At 36.9% G+C, this 12576-nt stretch overlaps 2 protein-coding genes across 3 annotated transcripts; both read right to left on the bottom strand.

Annotated features, from left to right (window-relative positions):
- Positions 1 to 833: 833 nt before the first annotated feature.
- Positions 834 to 4164, bottom strand: LOC121784585 (LRR receptor-like serine/threonine-protein kinase GSO1). The gene has a single exon (XM_042182754.1). The coding sequence runs from the start codon at positions 3915 to 3917 to the stop codon at positions 987 to 989; it is 2931 nt and encodes a 976-aa protein (XP_042038688.1). The 5' UTR covers positions 3918 to 4164; the 3' UTR covers positions 834 to 986.
- A 5407-nt stretch (positions 4165 to 9571) lies between these two features.
- On the bottom strand, positions 9572 to 12286 carry LOC121785438. 2 transcript variants are annotated; one of them, XM_042183861.1, is made up of 5 exons: positions 11869 to 12286; positions 11475 to 11541; positions 10866 to 11282; positions 10091 to 10431; positions 9572 to 10002 (listed from the first exon to the last, which is right to left on the bottom strand). In XM_042183861.1, exons 1-5 carry the CDS (start codon positions 11950 to 11952, stop codon positions 9775 to 9777), a joined length of 1137 nt encoding a protein of 378 aa, XP_042039795.1. In that variant the 5' UTR covers positions 11953 to 12286; the 3' UTR covers positions 9572 to 9774. The 2 variants fall into 2 exon arrangements, with proteins under 2 accessions (XP_042039795.1, XP_042039796.1); XM_042183862.1 differs by having other exon boundaries at positions 10866 to 11274; positions 11869 to 11922.
- Positions 12287 to 12576: the final 290 nt, after the last annotated feature.

The following is a 12576-nucleotide window of genomic DNA, read 5'->3' as shown; positions in this document are numbered from 1 at the left end:
TTATGTCATTTTTATTTTTTTAAGATTTTAATTATGTTTTTTTTTAAATTTTAAGTTGTATTTTTATTTTATGCTGTAATGTTATTTTAATTTTAATGAAGTGTGTTTGTTTTAATTGAATTGTGTTGGAAATATAAATAATAAATGAAATTGAATGAATAGTAATTTAAGGGACGATTAAGGGATGTAGCGTTGCAGGTTCTGTCCCTTAGTTAAGGGATGGAGTAAAAAAGTACAGTGAGGTCCTCAAATAGTAGTTTAAGGGACGGTATGGAGACAGCGTAGTTGATGCTCTAAGAATTGAATCATGGACCTCTTGGTTTATAGTCTAAAATAGCAATCGCTAGATCTTCTAATGTTCTTCTAATACAAGCTTGCGCACCATCTTCTTTTCTCAAATTCTCATGGATTTCAATTCTTGGAATTTGTTCTTGTTTCAAATATTCCAATCGACCAGGCAATGACATAAAACATAGAAATTTTGTCACTCATTAAATCTTTTGAAGAGTGCCCGAGCCATGACAGTTCGCATGGGAATGTCCTCCCAATTATAATAATAATATTTTCAGCTGCTTGATTGTTACTAAAAAAAAGGTGTTCAATTGTTCTGATCCTTCCACACGCAATGTACATCGATCGTTCAATTTCAGTCACACCAATTATGCAACGTCCGTTTTTTGTATTGAATTGATACAGTTGTGCCTAACATTTTTTCGTGGCCCCATGAACATCTAAATAGGTCATAGTCGTTTAAGTCTAGACTTTTTGGTTACAAATTTTATTATATATGCAAAATCATAATAAAAAAAGGTGATAATTTGGAAATAAAAAAATTATGATCAAACTGCTTAATTATTACTGAAAATATAAAAAAAAATCTCTATACAAACCTAAAACTCTACACACCATGAAAGAACTGCATGCATTCATCGTTACAGAAAACTCAAAATTCAAATCGAAAAAAAAACACTCAAATTGTTCAATTCTCACTTCTTAGCAGCAGCTGAGCTCCATTTGAACTGAAAAATCCGCGCTGTATCTGAATCCGAAACCTGCTTGGATTGCGAGGGAACCAACGCCATTGAATTTGAATTCCAAAAGTGATGATCACTGCTCTTAGCAATCTCCTCTCCATAAACCCAATCCTCTCCTTCCTTCTTCTGCTCGAAACCCCCCTTTTCGGAGCAGGAAATCGCCACCTTCCGCCAATTCCACCATATCCGCACCATGGTATACATCAGAGAGAGGCAAATCAGCGTGGATGTGAACACAATCGCCACAATTATCCCCACAATTTGGGATTCCGAGAGTCGTTTCCTCGTTTTCAGCGACAGCTCCGAGCAAGAGATCAATGGCGGGCCGCACAAGCCATCATTGTTGAGAAAGGAATTTGATGGAAATCCTGCGAAATTTGATAGCAATTGGCCGCGAAGGTGATTGCTCGAGAGATTCAGTCTGTGGAGACTCGACAATTTTCCCAACGAAGGTGGGATTTCGCCTTCTAGTTTGTTGGATGAGAGATTCAATCGCTCCAATTTTATCAGATTTCCCAATGAAGAAGGGATTTTGTCGGATAATTGATTGAAGCTGAGGTCTAGCACGACTTGGAGCTCTCCGAGAGTGCCTATTTCCGATGGAATTGGGCCGGAGAGGCTGTTTTCCGATAACCTAAGCTCGTAAAGCTTCCTGCATTGATGAATCGTGGGTGGGATTCTGCCGGAGAGATTGTTTCTCTGGAGGTTCAAGACATTCAAAAGGTATAGGTTTCCGATTTCCGGTGGGATTGAACCTGACAGCATGTTGCTCCGGAGAGAAAGCTTGAGCAATTTCGAGCAATTCCCAATTTCAGGTGGAATGTTTGCACTGAAACTGTTTGATGAAAGGTCTAGCTCACCTAGCTTCGTTATTCTTCCTAGCCACGTCGGAATAGGTCCTGACAAACGATTGTTGCTGAGGAGAAAGTGCTCGAGGCTCGTGAGACCGGAGAGATCAGTGTCAAGCTCCCCCGTAAGGTTGTTGAAGGATAAATCAAGAAGCTGGAGCTGCTTTAGCTGGCTGAAGTGAAGAGGAATTCCGCCGGTGAGGGAGTTGTGTGCAAGGCGGAGACGGACTAGGTTTGTGGATAATGTTGAAGGAATGCTGCCTGAGAAACTGTTATTGGTTAAGTCTAATTTGGTTAGAGAATTTGAGCCACTAAAAGGAGCAATGCTGCCACTGAGCCTATTATGTGAAAAATTGACAATGCTGAGGTTTTTGAGGTGGTGGAGAGATTCTGGGGTTGTCCCTGATAATGAATTGTTGTAGAGAGTGACGAGGAAGAGCTCGGAGAGGAATCCGAACGTCGGTGGTATTGATCCAGACAGCATGTTATCAGCCAAGACTAAGCGTTGAAGCTTCCTGCAGTAGCCTAAACTGGATGGGATAGTGCCGGATAATTCATTCTGCCTGAGTAGCAGATTGACAAGGTTCTTGAGCTTTCCTATGGTGGGAGGAATCGAGCCAGAAAACCGGTTTCCAAAGAAATCTAGGTCTGCTAAGCTCGAACAGTTGGTTAATTGTCTTGGAATGGGGCCAGAAATTTGGTTGTCATAGAGGTATAGTGTTGTGAGCTGCTGAAGTTTTCCGATTTCCGGTGGGATTCCACCGGTGATCATGTTGCCAAAGAGGAATAAAGAGTTTAAGTTGCTCATGTTGCCTACTTGAGGAGGGATTTCTCCAGTGAAGCTGTTGTTGTTGAGCAGAAGATCAGTGAGACTCTGCAGTGAGTCGAGGCTGGGTGGGAGAGCCCCGGATATGCTGTTCCCGGAAAGGTCCAGTTGGTTGAGTGACGAGCAGTTTAGGATATGCTCAGGGAAGCCACCAGAGATGTTGTTGTCAGCTAGGAAGAGCTGGTGGAGATTTGAGTTTTTGATGCAGAGATTTGGAGGGATGGTGGTGAAGAGATTCTCAGACAGGACTAGAACTTCAAGATTCCTCAGATTGGAGTTGAGGAGGCTTATGTTGCCGGAGAGATTGTTTCTAGATAGATCTAGAATCTCTAGCTGATCCAATCCGTTGAGCTCAACTGGGATTTCGCCTCCTAGCTCGTTCCCCTGCAGGTTTAAGTACTTCAAGTTCGATAAATGGCTCAGCTCCGGAGGGATTGCTCCGGACAGGCTGTTGTTGGCCAAGTTCAAGATTTGGAGTGACAAAAGAAGGCCCATGGAGGTGGGGATTCGCCCTTCAAATCTGTTGTTCAATGCAGCAAAGCTTCGAAGCTCGTTGCAGCCACTGATCTCCTCAGGTATCTCTCCATCGAAGCTGTTCTGCTGCAAGTCTAGAAACATCAGCTTCTTGAGATTTCCAATCTCTTTAGGTATGCTTCCGTTGAAGTTGCAGTAGGCAAGGCCTAGAACTCTGAGTTCGGATAAGGCACCGATGTTTTGCAGGGCTTCGCCCGTGAGAAGATTGTCTCCGATTCTGAGGACTTCCAGCTGCCTCAGAAGGGCAATCTGTGGAGGGACTGTGCCATTGATCGAGTTCGAGAAGAGGCGCAGTTCCTTCAGATTTTCGAGGTTTCCTATATCCTGAGGGATAGGGCTAGAGAGGGAGTTGAGAGATAAATCAAGTGTTTCAAGAAAAGTGAGTTTTGAGAAGTGTTGGGAGATGGCTCCATTGAGGCCAGAATTTGAGAGATTTAGTGATATGATGTGCTTTTTGTCGTCTCCACATGCGATCCCATTCCATGTACACATGCTGGTTTCTTGCAGCCAGGTGTCAAGAGCTCCGAGAGGGTCGATGAATTCGGACTTTATCCGAAGGAGCCAGTACGAATCATCATCGGGTGTAGCATCTACGGGACCGGGGCGATAGAGAGAAGCAACAAGGATTGTGAAGGAAAGAATTAGATGGGAGAGTTGAAGTATTGTTGTTGTCATTTGGGAATCTTGTGGATGTGATAAGAGAAAGAGTATGGTTGGGAATTATGTAGTTTGGATTTTGGAGAAGAAAATGGGGTTTTAAGGTTATGTTTCTTCACTTTTCTCCTTTTGGAGATTTTGCTAAAAGTGGGATATTTTTATAGTTTGTCACAACAATGATAGTAGTGTGGAGCATGATTCTTTTAATTGCATTAGATGGGAAGAAACAAAAGAAGATAAGAAAAAGGTGGGGGAAAGAGCTATGGAAGAATTCCACTAGACCATGTTTGGAAAAATTCAAGATGTTAGGTGGGGGTAACCCTAAGTCTATTTGGATACCTACAAAATCCCATTATAGATTGCTATATAAAGTTTGATGTGTTAGTGACACATTAATAGTTCGAGTTAGAAACTATTTCGAGTACAAAATATACTAAATAATCATAAATAGTTCGAGTAAAAAACTCTTTCAGACATGATGGACTAGTAAAACATCTGTAGTTCGAGTTAGAGACATTTTTAAGTTAGAGACTCTATTCTGAAATAGATAGTCGAATATGTGCAGAGTGTGCTCGAATGTAGTAATTTATTTGTTAATTTTGCAAATTCGATTGGTCAGAATATTATGAAATGAAAATGAATAAATAAAACACAAAACAACAAAAGAGATTTCTTTGAAGTTGACTTTCAAGTTTCAAGGGATGAGATCAGATGGAATTATGCAATTGTCAATTTAATTGGTAGAAATCCATTATGCCCTTGCCTTGACAATAATCTAATAATTTTATCATTAACAAGGGATATACATCTGACTACTTAGGATTAATTATATTCAAAACTCTGAAAATTTTCAATTTCAGCCTAAAAAATTAAAGTAATTTATTCCAATCTTTTCAACTTTGTATCAATTAAATCATTCGTTTTATAGCAATTATTTCTGAAAAATAATATTAAAAGTAATGTAATATATTAATATTCTCGTTCGCAATTTATTTATTTATTTTGTATGAAAAACCATATTTCATCTTCCTGCATGTTACATCACAATACCACTTTTGAGTGAAATTTTTATATGAAAACTTGATACAAGTTAAAAAGATTGAGATATACTGTAATTTATAAGTAGGCAAAATGGAAAAGAACTGGTACAATTATTAAAGTTAAAAATAAAATTGATAAATTCCAAAAGTTATGGTTCAATTTACTTAATTCCTTCTGCTCCATTAGGTATTTGACAGATAATCCTCTCTTCTTTAATCAATCCCACCTAATATCCATTTTAATAACGGAAAAAAACAAATAACAAGAAATGCCCCCTTTTACTAATCAACACTCAACATCATGCAAGAAAACCTAAAGCTAGGACCAAAACTTTAGGACGAAACACCACACTAATTACTACCTCTTTCCACGAAAAAATAAGCATATTTTTCCATTTTGGTCTATCTGCCAAAGTCGATCTTTATTAATTCAAGGTAAATTTTCTCTTTCTAATGAGGCGGATTTCATTTTCGGCTAATAATATTTTTATGGACAGATGTAGTATATGTTACGACGACGTAACATATATGTGAGGACAAAAGTTGTCAACTCCAAGAATGCAATAATATTTGATAGTGAAGTTACATACATGCATGCATTACTTAGTTTCTTTATTTAACTTTGTTATATTTTTCAAGATTTTGTAGTTGTTTAGTAGTCCATGATTTGGGAGAAGCAACCACTAGGACTGGAGAAGGATAGCTTTTTTTCATGGACCAATGTCACTATTATAACTTTATTTATTTCCCCTCACTATATTTTCAACTTATTGGATATATGTCATCATAGATTCATAGGTGAAAGCTGAATTAAATCACTTTATCCTTCTTTTTTTCTTCTTCTATTTTACCATTTATTATTTTGGAGTTGTAAAGCACTCCATGAAAAAAAAAGAGTTCAACAAAACAAAATCTTTCATCTTTAGAAAAAGTTCTGTTTATATGGAGAAATTTTGGAAAACGCTGAAATTAGAGAATTCAAACATGAAGAATTAAAAAATCCACTCCAATTTAAATTTAGTACACCTAAGAATTTGGCGAGTTGACTTATTGTTCCATCGTCATATTATATTAAGCGAGACATATATCAAACTTTTCTCAAACTAGAGTTTTTAAAGTGAAGAAGTAAGTTGGGGACATTTTCTAAAACACCCTAAACATTAGGACATACTCCCTCCGTCCGCAAATAGGTATCTCATTTCTTTTCAGCACGAATTTTAAGAAATGTTAAGAAAAGTGGGTGAGAAAAAGTTATAACATGAGTTAGTCGAATGTGACGCCTATATACCATTTATAGTAAAGTGAACAGGGACTCCTATTCGCAGACGGATCGAAATGGAAAAACGGGACTCTTATTCGCGGACAGAGGGAGTACTAGTAACCCAATTTAGTTGGACAAATGCAACAAATGTTGTGCTCTTACATGTTGCGGTGTGAGAGCACAATAACGTTGTGCTTTTGCGGTAGAGCACGCCGGTACATGCTCAAGAAGCGCCTATACGCATGCTCGACTCGAATCTCAACTTTATGAAACACTCCATTAGTTTGTAACCAATGTAATAAGAGGGTGAAAAAAAGTATTAAATTAAATAGTCTCTGGTCCAACAATTAACATCATCCAAGATAATTTTTTGTTGTCTCCACCTAATAATAGTGTCTTGTTACCAAATGTTCCAATCCATAGTAAAACAAACAGAATGCAAACACAGGATTAATACCTAACTCTCAAATTTAAATTTGAGAATGTATTGAAGAGAATAATTGAGATTGACTTATCACTACAAAATAAACCAAGGAATGATAAATAAGTTGTAACTTCCAAAGGAGAAGGTACAATTATTGACACCTTGAGTATGCAACTTGTATGCTTAAATCAAAGAATATTGCTATAAGTATTATGGCAAACGAACAAACAAAAATGTCCAAAGCCCCAACAATAAAAAAACAAAATAAAATAATCCTTACTATCCTTCATATATAATCTTAATATTTATTTTATTATAAGTTTATTTCTCATTGGTTTGAAATATTATTCCACAATAAGCCAATCCATCATAGAGGAAATTACTGTCGAAGAACATAATTCAAATTTTGCCAACCGTTTAAATTTTAGACGCTACATGTATTTGTTCGATCATGTTAAAACGAATATTAAGACATATAGATCAATCGGAACCCCTTCTTGTTATTACAAAAAAATCTAACATGCTTTTTATGGGGGCTGATCTAAATCAACAATTTTCTTAGCCACAATACTTTCAGTTGAACCATTTTTGAAAGAGTAATCACCTTTTATTAATGGAAAATGGATTTCATGACTGTCATCTTTGCATCTTTATCAAGAAGCAGCTCGACCCTCAAGCAGCTCGGCCCTTTCCTTTGTATTTACAAACATCACCTATCCATTGCACCAAATAATTAATTTAAGTTAGAATCATATTATTTGGGAAATTAGTAAACATAGCCTTAGTAAGACTATAATGAGACCAAAGAATCGTCGTCATCACACTTTAACATAAATGAACCAATTTCAAAGGGAAATAATCTGAACAACACATGTTCATATGAAATTTTCCATTGATTATGCAATACTTATTTTCTATTGATTCATCCAAAAAATCAATCTGAATCGAAAAAATATAATTGCACATATATATCTGAATCCTAAACTGTGGAGTCGAGTTGTATCGCTTTCCAAATAATATAATTTCCTCCGTCCACATAAACTAGTCTTATTTTTTAATTTTGATACGTCCACCAAAGTTAGTCTCGTTTATATTTGTGAAAGCAATTTCATCACTTTCACTCTCTCTCTTATTTCAGCCATTTTCTCTTTCTCTCGCCTAATTTACCAATTGAAAATTAAAATCATGTCGTATAGAAATGAGACTGTTTTTCATTGATAGAGGAAGCATAACCTATTTGTAGTTGTTATCTGTGTGCCCATCACGATGCAAATTGCCGGAAAAATCACCAAGCTTTGTCAATTTCTCGTCAACCCGCAACTTACAAAAAATAGCCGATTATATCATTTTAACATTTTTCACAATATTCCATAATCTCGGGTTTTGGGAAATTATGTATGAAGTGAGAATAAAAAATATTATGCGGACAAACGTTCAACTATATAAATGACATCATTTGATACATATAGTCAACTACGTTAGAAATTTCGCCACAGGACAAGTGAGAAAAATACTCCCTCCGTTCATGAAAAATAGAGCACATTTAAAAAAGGATAGTTTTCAACAATTTCTCTCTTACTTTTTTCTCTTCTCTCTTACTAATATTCCTAATATGAACCGCACATTCCATTAACACTACTTCTCTATTACTTTTTTCCATTTTCTCTTACTACTAATAATATGGACCCCATTCCACTAACACTTCCCTTTTCTCTTACTTTATCAATTCCACATTAAAACTCGTGTCATTCACAATGTGTCCTATTTTTCGTAGACGGAGGGAGGGAATATCAAATTTATGATATAATCGACCAATTTTTTAAAATTGGGGGATGACTAGAAATTGACAAAGCTTGTTAATTATAATAGAAAATCTCTTTTTTGTGTTAATCTAATACCTCAAGAAAGTCTTTGTAGAGACGATTGGGAAAGGAGAGCTTCTTATGCATGCCGATTCTCAAAAGAGCCTTACACCCCTCAACGATTTTATTTTATTCATTTATATTTAATATTAGATATTTACTTTGTTCTTAACAATTGATACAATTAACTTTTATATAATATAGTCTTAACTAACAAAGTATCTATGTGCATAATTCAATTTTTTCAAAAGTGTTTTTTATGAAAAAATAAAGAGAATATTTTAAAAAAACATAAAAATTGTGAAAACAAAACAAATAGAACTAAAAGGATTAGCTAAAATTTGAAACATTAAATCGTTATAATTATTTTTGGCACCCACATATTAAAAATCCTGGATACGCCACTATACTCTTACCATAATTTATGTTGCTATTTTAAGAATGGCAGAATCATTATAGAGCTATTGATGATGGAGTATGGGTTGGGGGCAGATCGTCGGTGCATATTTTCATTTAATCTATTTGCCATTTTATATCTCGATGAAAAAAATATCACCAGATCTCTTTGGACGGAATCGTATTCCCTTTGAAGTAGTCCGTTGGTAAATGTCTACTAACGGACTATGACACGATCCTGCGCACCAAAATCAACGCTGGATTTACCGACGGATTTGTGCATTGGGAAATGTATAGACCATAATTTTCGGTAACACAATCATTAATTCAGCCCATCTCACTATTGACCCCACGAACCTGGCAAGTTCTGGGGGGTCACCGAGACGGGGATGCTGATGAAGATGGATGCTTCTACCCGGTCCACAAGATCGGCCAGAGCAACAAGATTACGGTGGATACGACAGATGTCCATCTACAGTTCCAACTAGACATACAAATATCAAGTTCAACTTAACTCGACTAGAGATCGTTTGAATGTAAACATGGCCAATACTTCCCCAGCTGCAACTTATAGGTGTGTCTCTAAGGCGAAGCTAAGAAACGTAAAGCATGCAACTCAGAACAATCCCGACTCGACCACTACCTTCCGCAACCACTACTTACATGCAACACAGATAAAGCCCACAGAATACGAAAAAAAAATGCAGAAGACGAGCATCTAGCTCAGCCTTCTATTAGGCAACGGATCTATAAGAGACGAGCAGTTTACAAGAAAACAGCTTCAAACTAAGTGTTTATTATCAATTTACACTTGTTGAACATAATCAGACTAAGTTAATGCGAAGTGACAAAGTACCAATATTACCAAGACATAATGGTGTGGTGGTGAAGTTCAGCTTTCCGCCATCTTCCTGCTGAGCATTGGCACGTCAATATATCTCATGATGAAACTCGAGAGAGACCAGATGCAGATGACGCCAAGGAACTGCAGGATGTTGAGAAGTGTGCTCAGCGAGCTATTTATGGCCAGGTTGTGGGGCGTCATCTCCGCGCCCTGCACGGTGAAGGAGAGAGCCGTCACCAGCTGTGCTGCCCGATTCAGTTGGTGCAACCGATAAACCTTCATAGTGAAAGGAAAAGAACTTGTGCTATCACATATATTAATTTAAGAATTTGTATTCGGAGAATTCGAGTTTCATATGATTTACTTGGAAGATGACAGGAATGGAAGGCCTTGATGGTGAGCTGACATATCTTGCATACTGCTCAAACGCGAACTGAACAATGATTCCAACAAGGTACGGAGCCAGAGTCGCAGAAGCTGCAGGGCCGGTCCAGGGCCAGACGAAACCCATAGTCACTGTCGGGATCACAAGACTAAGAACCAATACAGCAACAGAAGAGATGCGGTCTCCAAAACGAGGAACAAGAATTTGGCTCGTTTCAGCATAGGTTGGTTCCTTAGGTCTCCTCAGACGGTCGAGCAAGACAAGGAAGACAGCAGTTCCGCAGTAGAATATGGCTTCCGTAAAGAATAATATTAGAAAGTCTGCAAACCAAAAACATAAAAAATATTATAAATCACTATGAACAAAAATATAGTACTATGAAATAACTTTGTGTAGATGCTATAAGAAGAGTTAGTACTGAATAGATACGACAAAAAACTCCACCACCGTGTGATGATTCAATCTCCATAGATAAGTGAATCACATTTGCACGTAAAACGAACACATAACTAGTCTTGCAATATTTGAGCTGAGAATCAAGAAGTGTCATATCGAAATTAGCTCGTATTATGTATTTCATTCCAAAAATCTTCAAACAAAATCCGTGGTCTTATTCTAGCCCCTCTCTAATGAACTGCATTTAAGTTTAAAACCGACTCGATTCAAGTAATTTGCAGAAAATTTAAGGAAGAAAGAAAAGTATAACAACAAACAAGCATAAGGAATTGTCCAGATAAAATAATTTTTTACCTACCGGTTAATAAGGAATCCTCAAATATCGAAGAGATTATTCTGCGTAGGTAAAGCGAAGGAAAGACAAAAGATGCAACAAGGACAGTGGGACCAACAAGCCACAAAATGTTCTTTTGATCCTTCACGGGACCAGGAACGATAACTTCTTCATCTCTTCTCTGCTGCACGCTTCCATGAAAAGAAATAAATCCCGGTTTCCCCACAGCTCTTTCAGTATGATCATAGGAAGTATTTAAAGAGCCATTGTCTTCACAAGGAGCGCCCTGTCCTTCCAGCTCGAAACCATCTCCTTCAAGCTCAAAACCATCTCCTTCAAGCTCACTGAATGATTCTTGATCTTCGGAGATGGCAAGGATGCTGTACCTCTTCGACAAGGTTTGTTTTAGCATTAGCTTTCCACGCTGGCACGACTGAACAACTTGCAAATCAAACGTATACCCTCAGACTCAATGTTAACCGAAAGTAACCATTTCACTACTTCAACGAGTGAGCTCAACTACTATAACACAACAGTGGAAAGCTAATAACCATTTCGAAAATCCAATTAATGCATCGATTCAGAAACTCCTACGATGATTACAAGTTATGTAATTAAGTTTATGAAAGCTACCTTTACAATTGCTCAAAATTTGAACATCAAAATTCAGCATTCCCAACAGTCCTTTCCTCCACCTCAGCTGGAATTCGACACAGCTCAATCAGAAAATGAAGTTTGAAACAGCAAGAAAAAACAATGTCTTTTCCAACAACTAAATAACCAATTGAGTTGGGATATATTCAGAAATTAGGTGCAAGAATACAAGAATGCTTCATAGGAGTATAATATAAATTAGCTCCACTCTAAATTCATATGAATTCCAAAGTCAAATTTTGATAGGTTATTTACATCCCAAGCCAAATTAACAAAACCCAAAGTATAACAGTTCTCATAAAAAATGAACAAAAATGAAAAATCAGTCTCACAAATTAAACAGAATGCAATAATAACTGAACAAATTGCGTACATTGAGCTGCTTTCCGTCTCTTTGAAAAGGGGAAGAAAGATGCGGAGACAGACATGAGAATGAGGAATTGATTTTGAACGACATTTCTATTTCTCAATAAACAAGAAAATAATGGTGTTTGCCGCCGCTGCCTCACACTCTTGTAAGCTGAAAAAGACACGATATTTCTATAAATTAGAGAAAGCCCATTTCATTCTGAGATGAATTAGGGGTACCCAGTTGAGAGTGGCAGCAGAAATCGTGAGAATTGGGGGAATTTGAGAGGGGATTCTTTTGATTTGGGGAAGCTGAAAAAAGACTGCTTTGTTCTTTTCTGGGATTCTTTTCTTTGTAGCTCTTTCGTCGCATATTAAGGTTAGAAATGATGGGATGCAAATTTGGGAGAGAAGGAAAAAAACAAGTTGAAAATCATAAATAGGTTGGAAATTTAAATCATCTATTCAGTATGTCAAGAATTCAAATCATATTCAATAGATCAGAAGGTCAAATTATCGAGTGGATAGGAAACATTATGAATCGAAATTAATGTTACATTTTCGTCTATTTTTCACTTAATAACCAATATGAAAAGGTCTAAATAAAATATTTAATTCGTGGACTAAAGGCCCAAAATGGTCCCTAACATTTGGCGTTTTTTTATTTTGGTCCAAAACATTATCTTTTGGATTATTCGGTCCCTCACATTTGAAATCGGAGTCAATTTAGTCC

Source organism: Salvia splendens, chromosome 21, assembly GCF_004379255.2.
Source record: "Salvia splendens isolate huo1 chromosome 21, SspV2, whole genome shotgun sequence".
NCBI classification, from domain to species: domain Eukaryota; kingdom Viridiplantae; phylum Streptophyta; class Magnoliopsida; order Lamiales; family Lamiaceae; genus Salvia; species Salvia splendens.
This window is presented reverse-complemented; position numbering and strand designations above follow the sequence as displayed.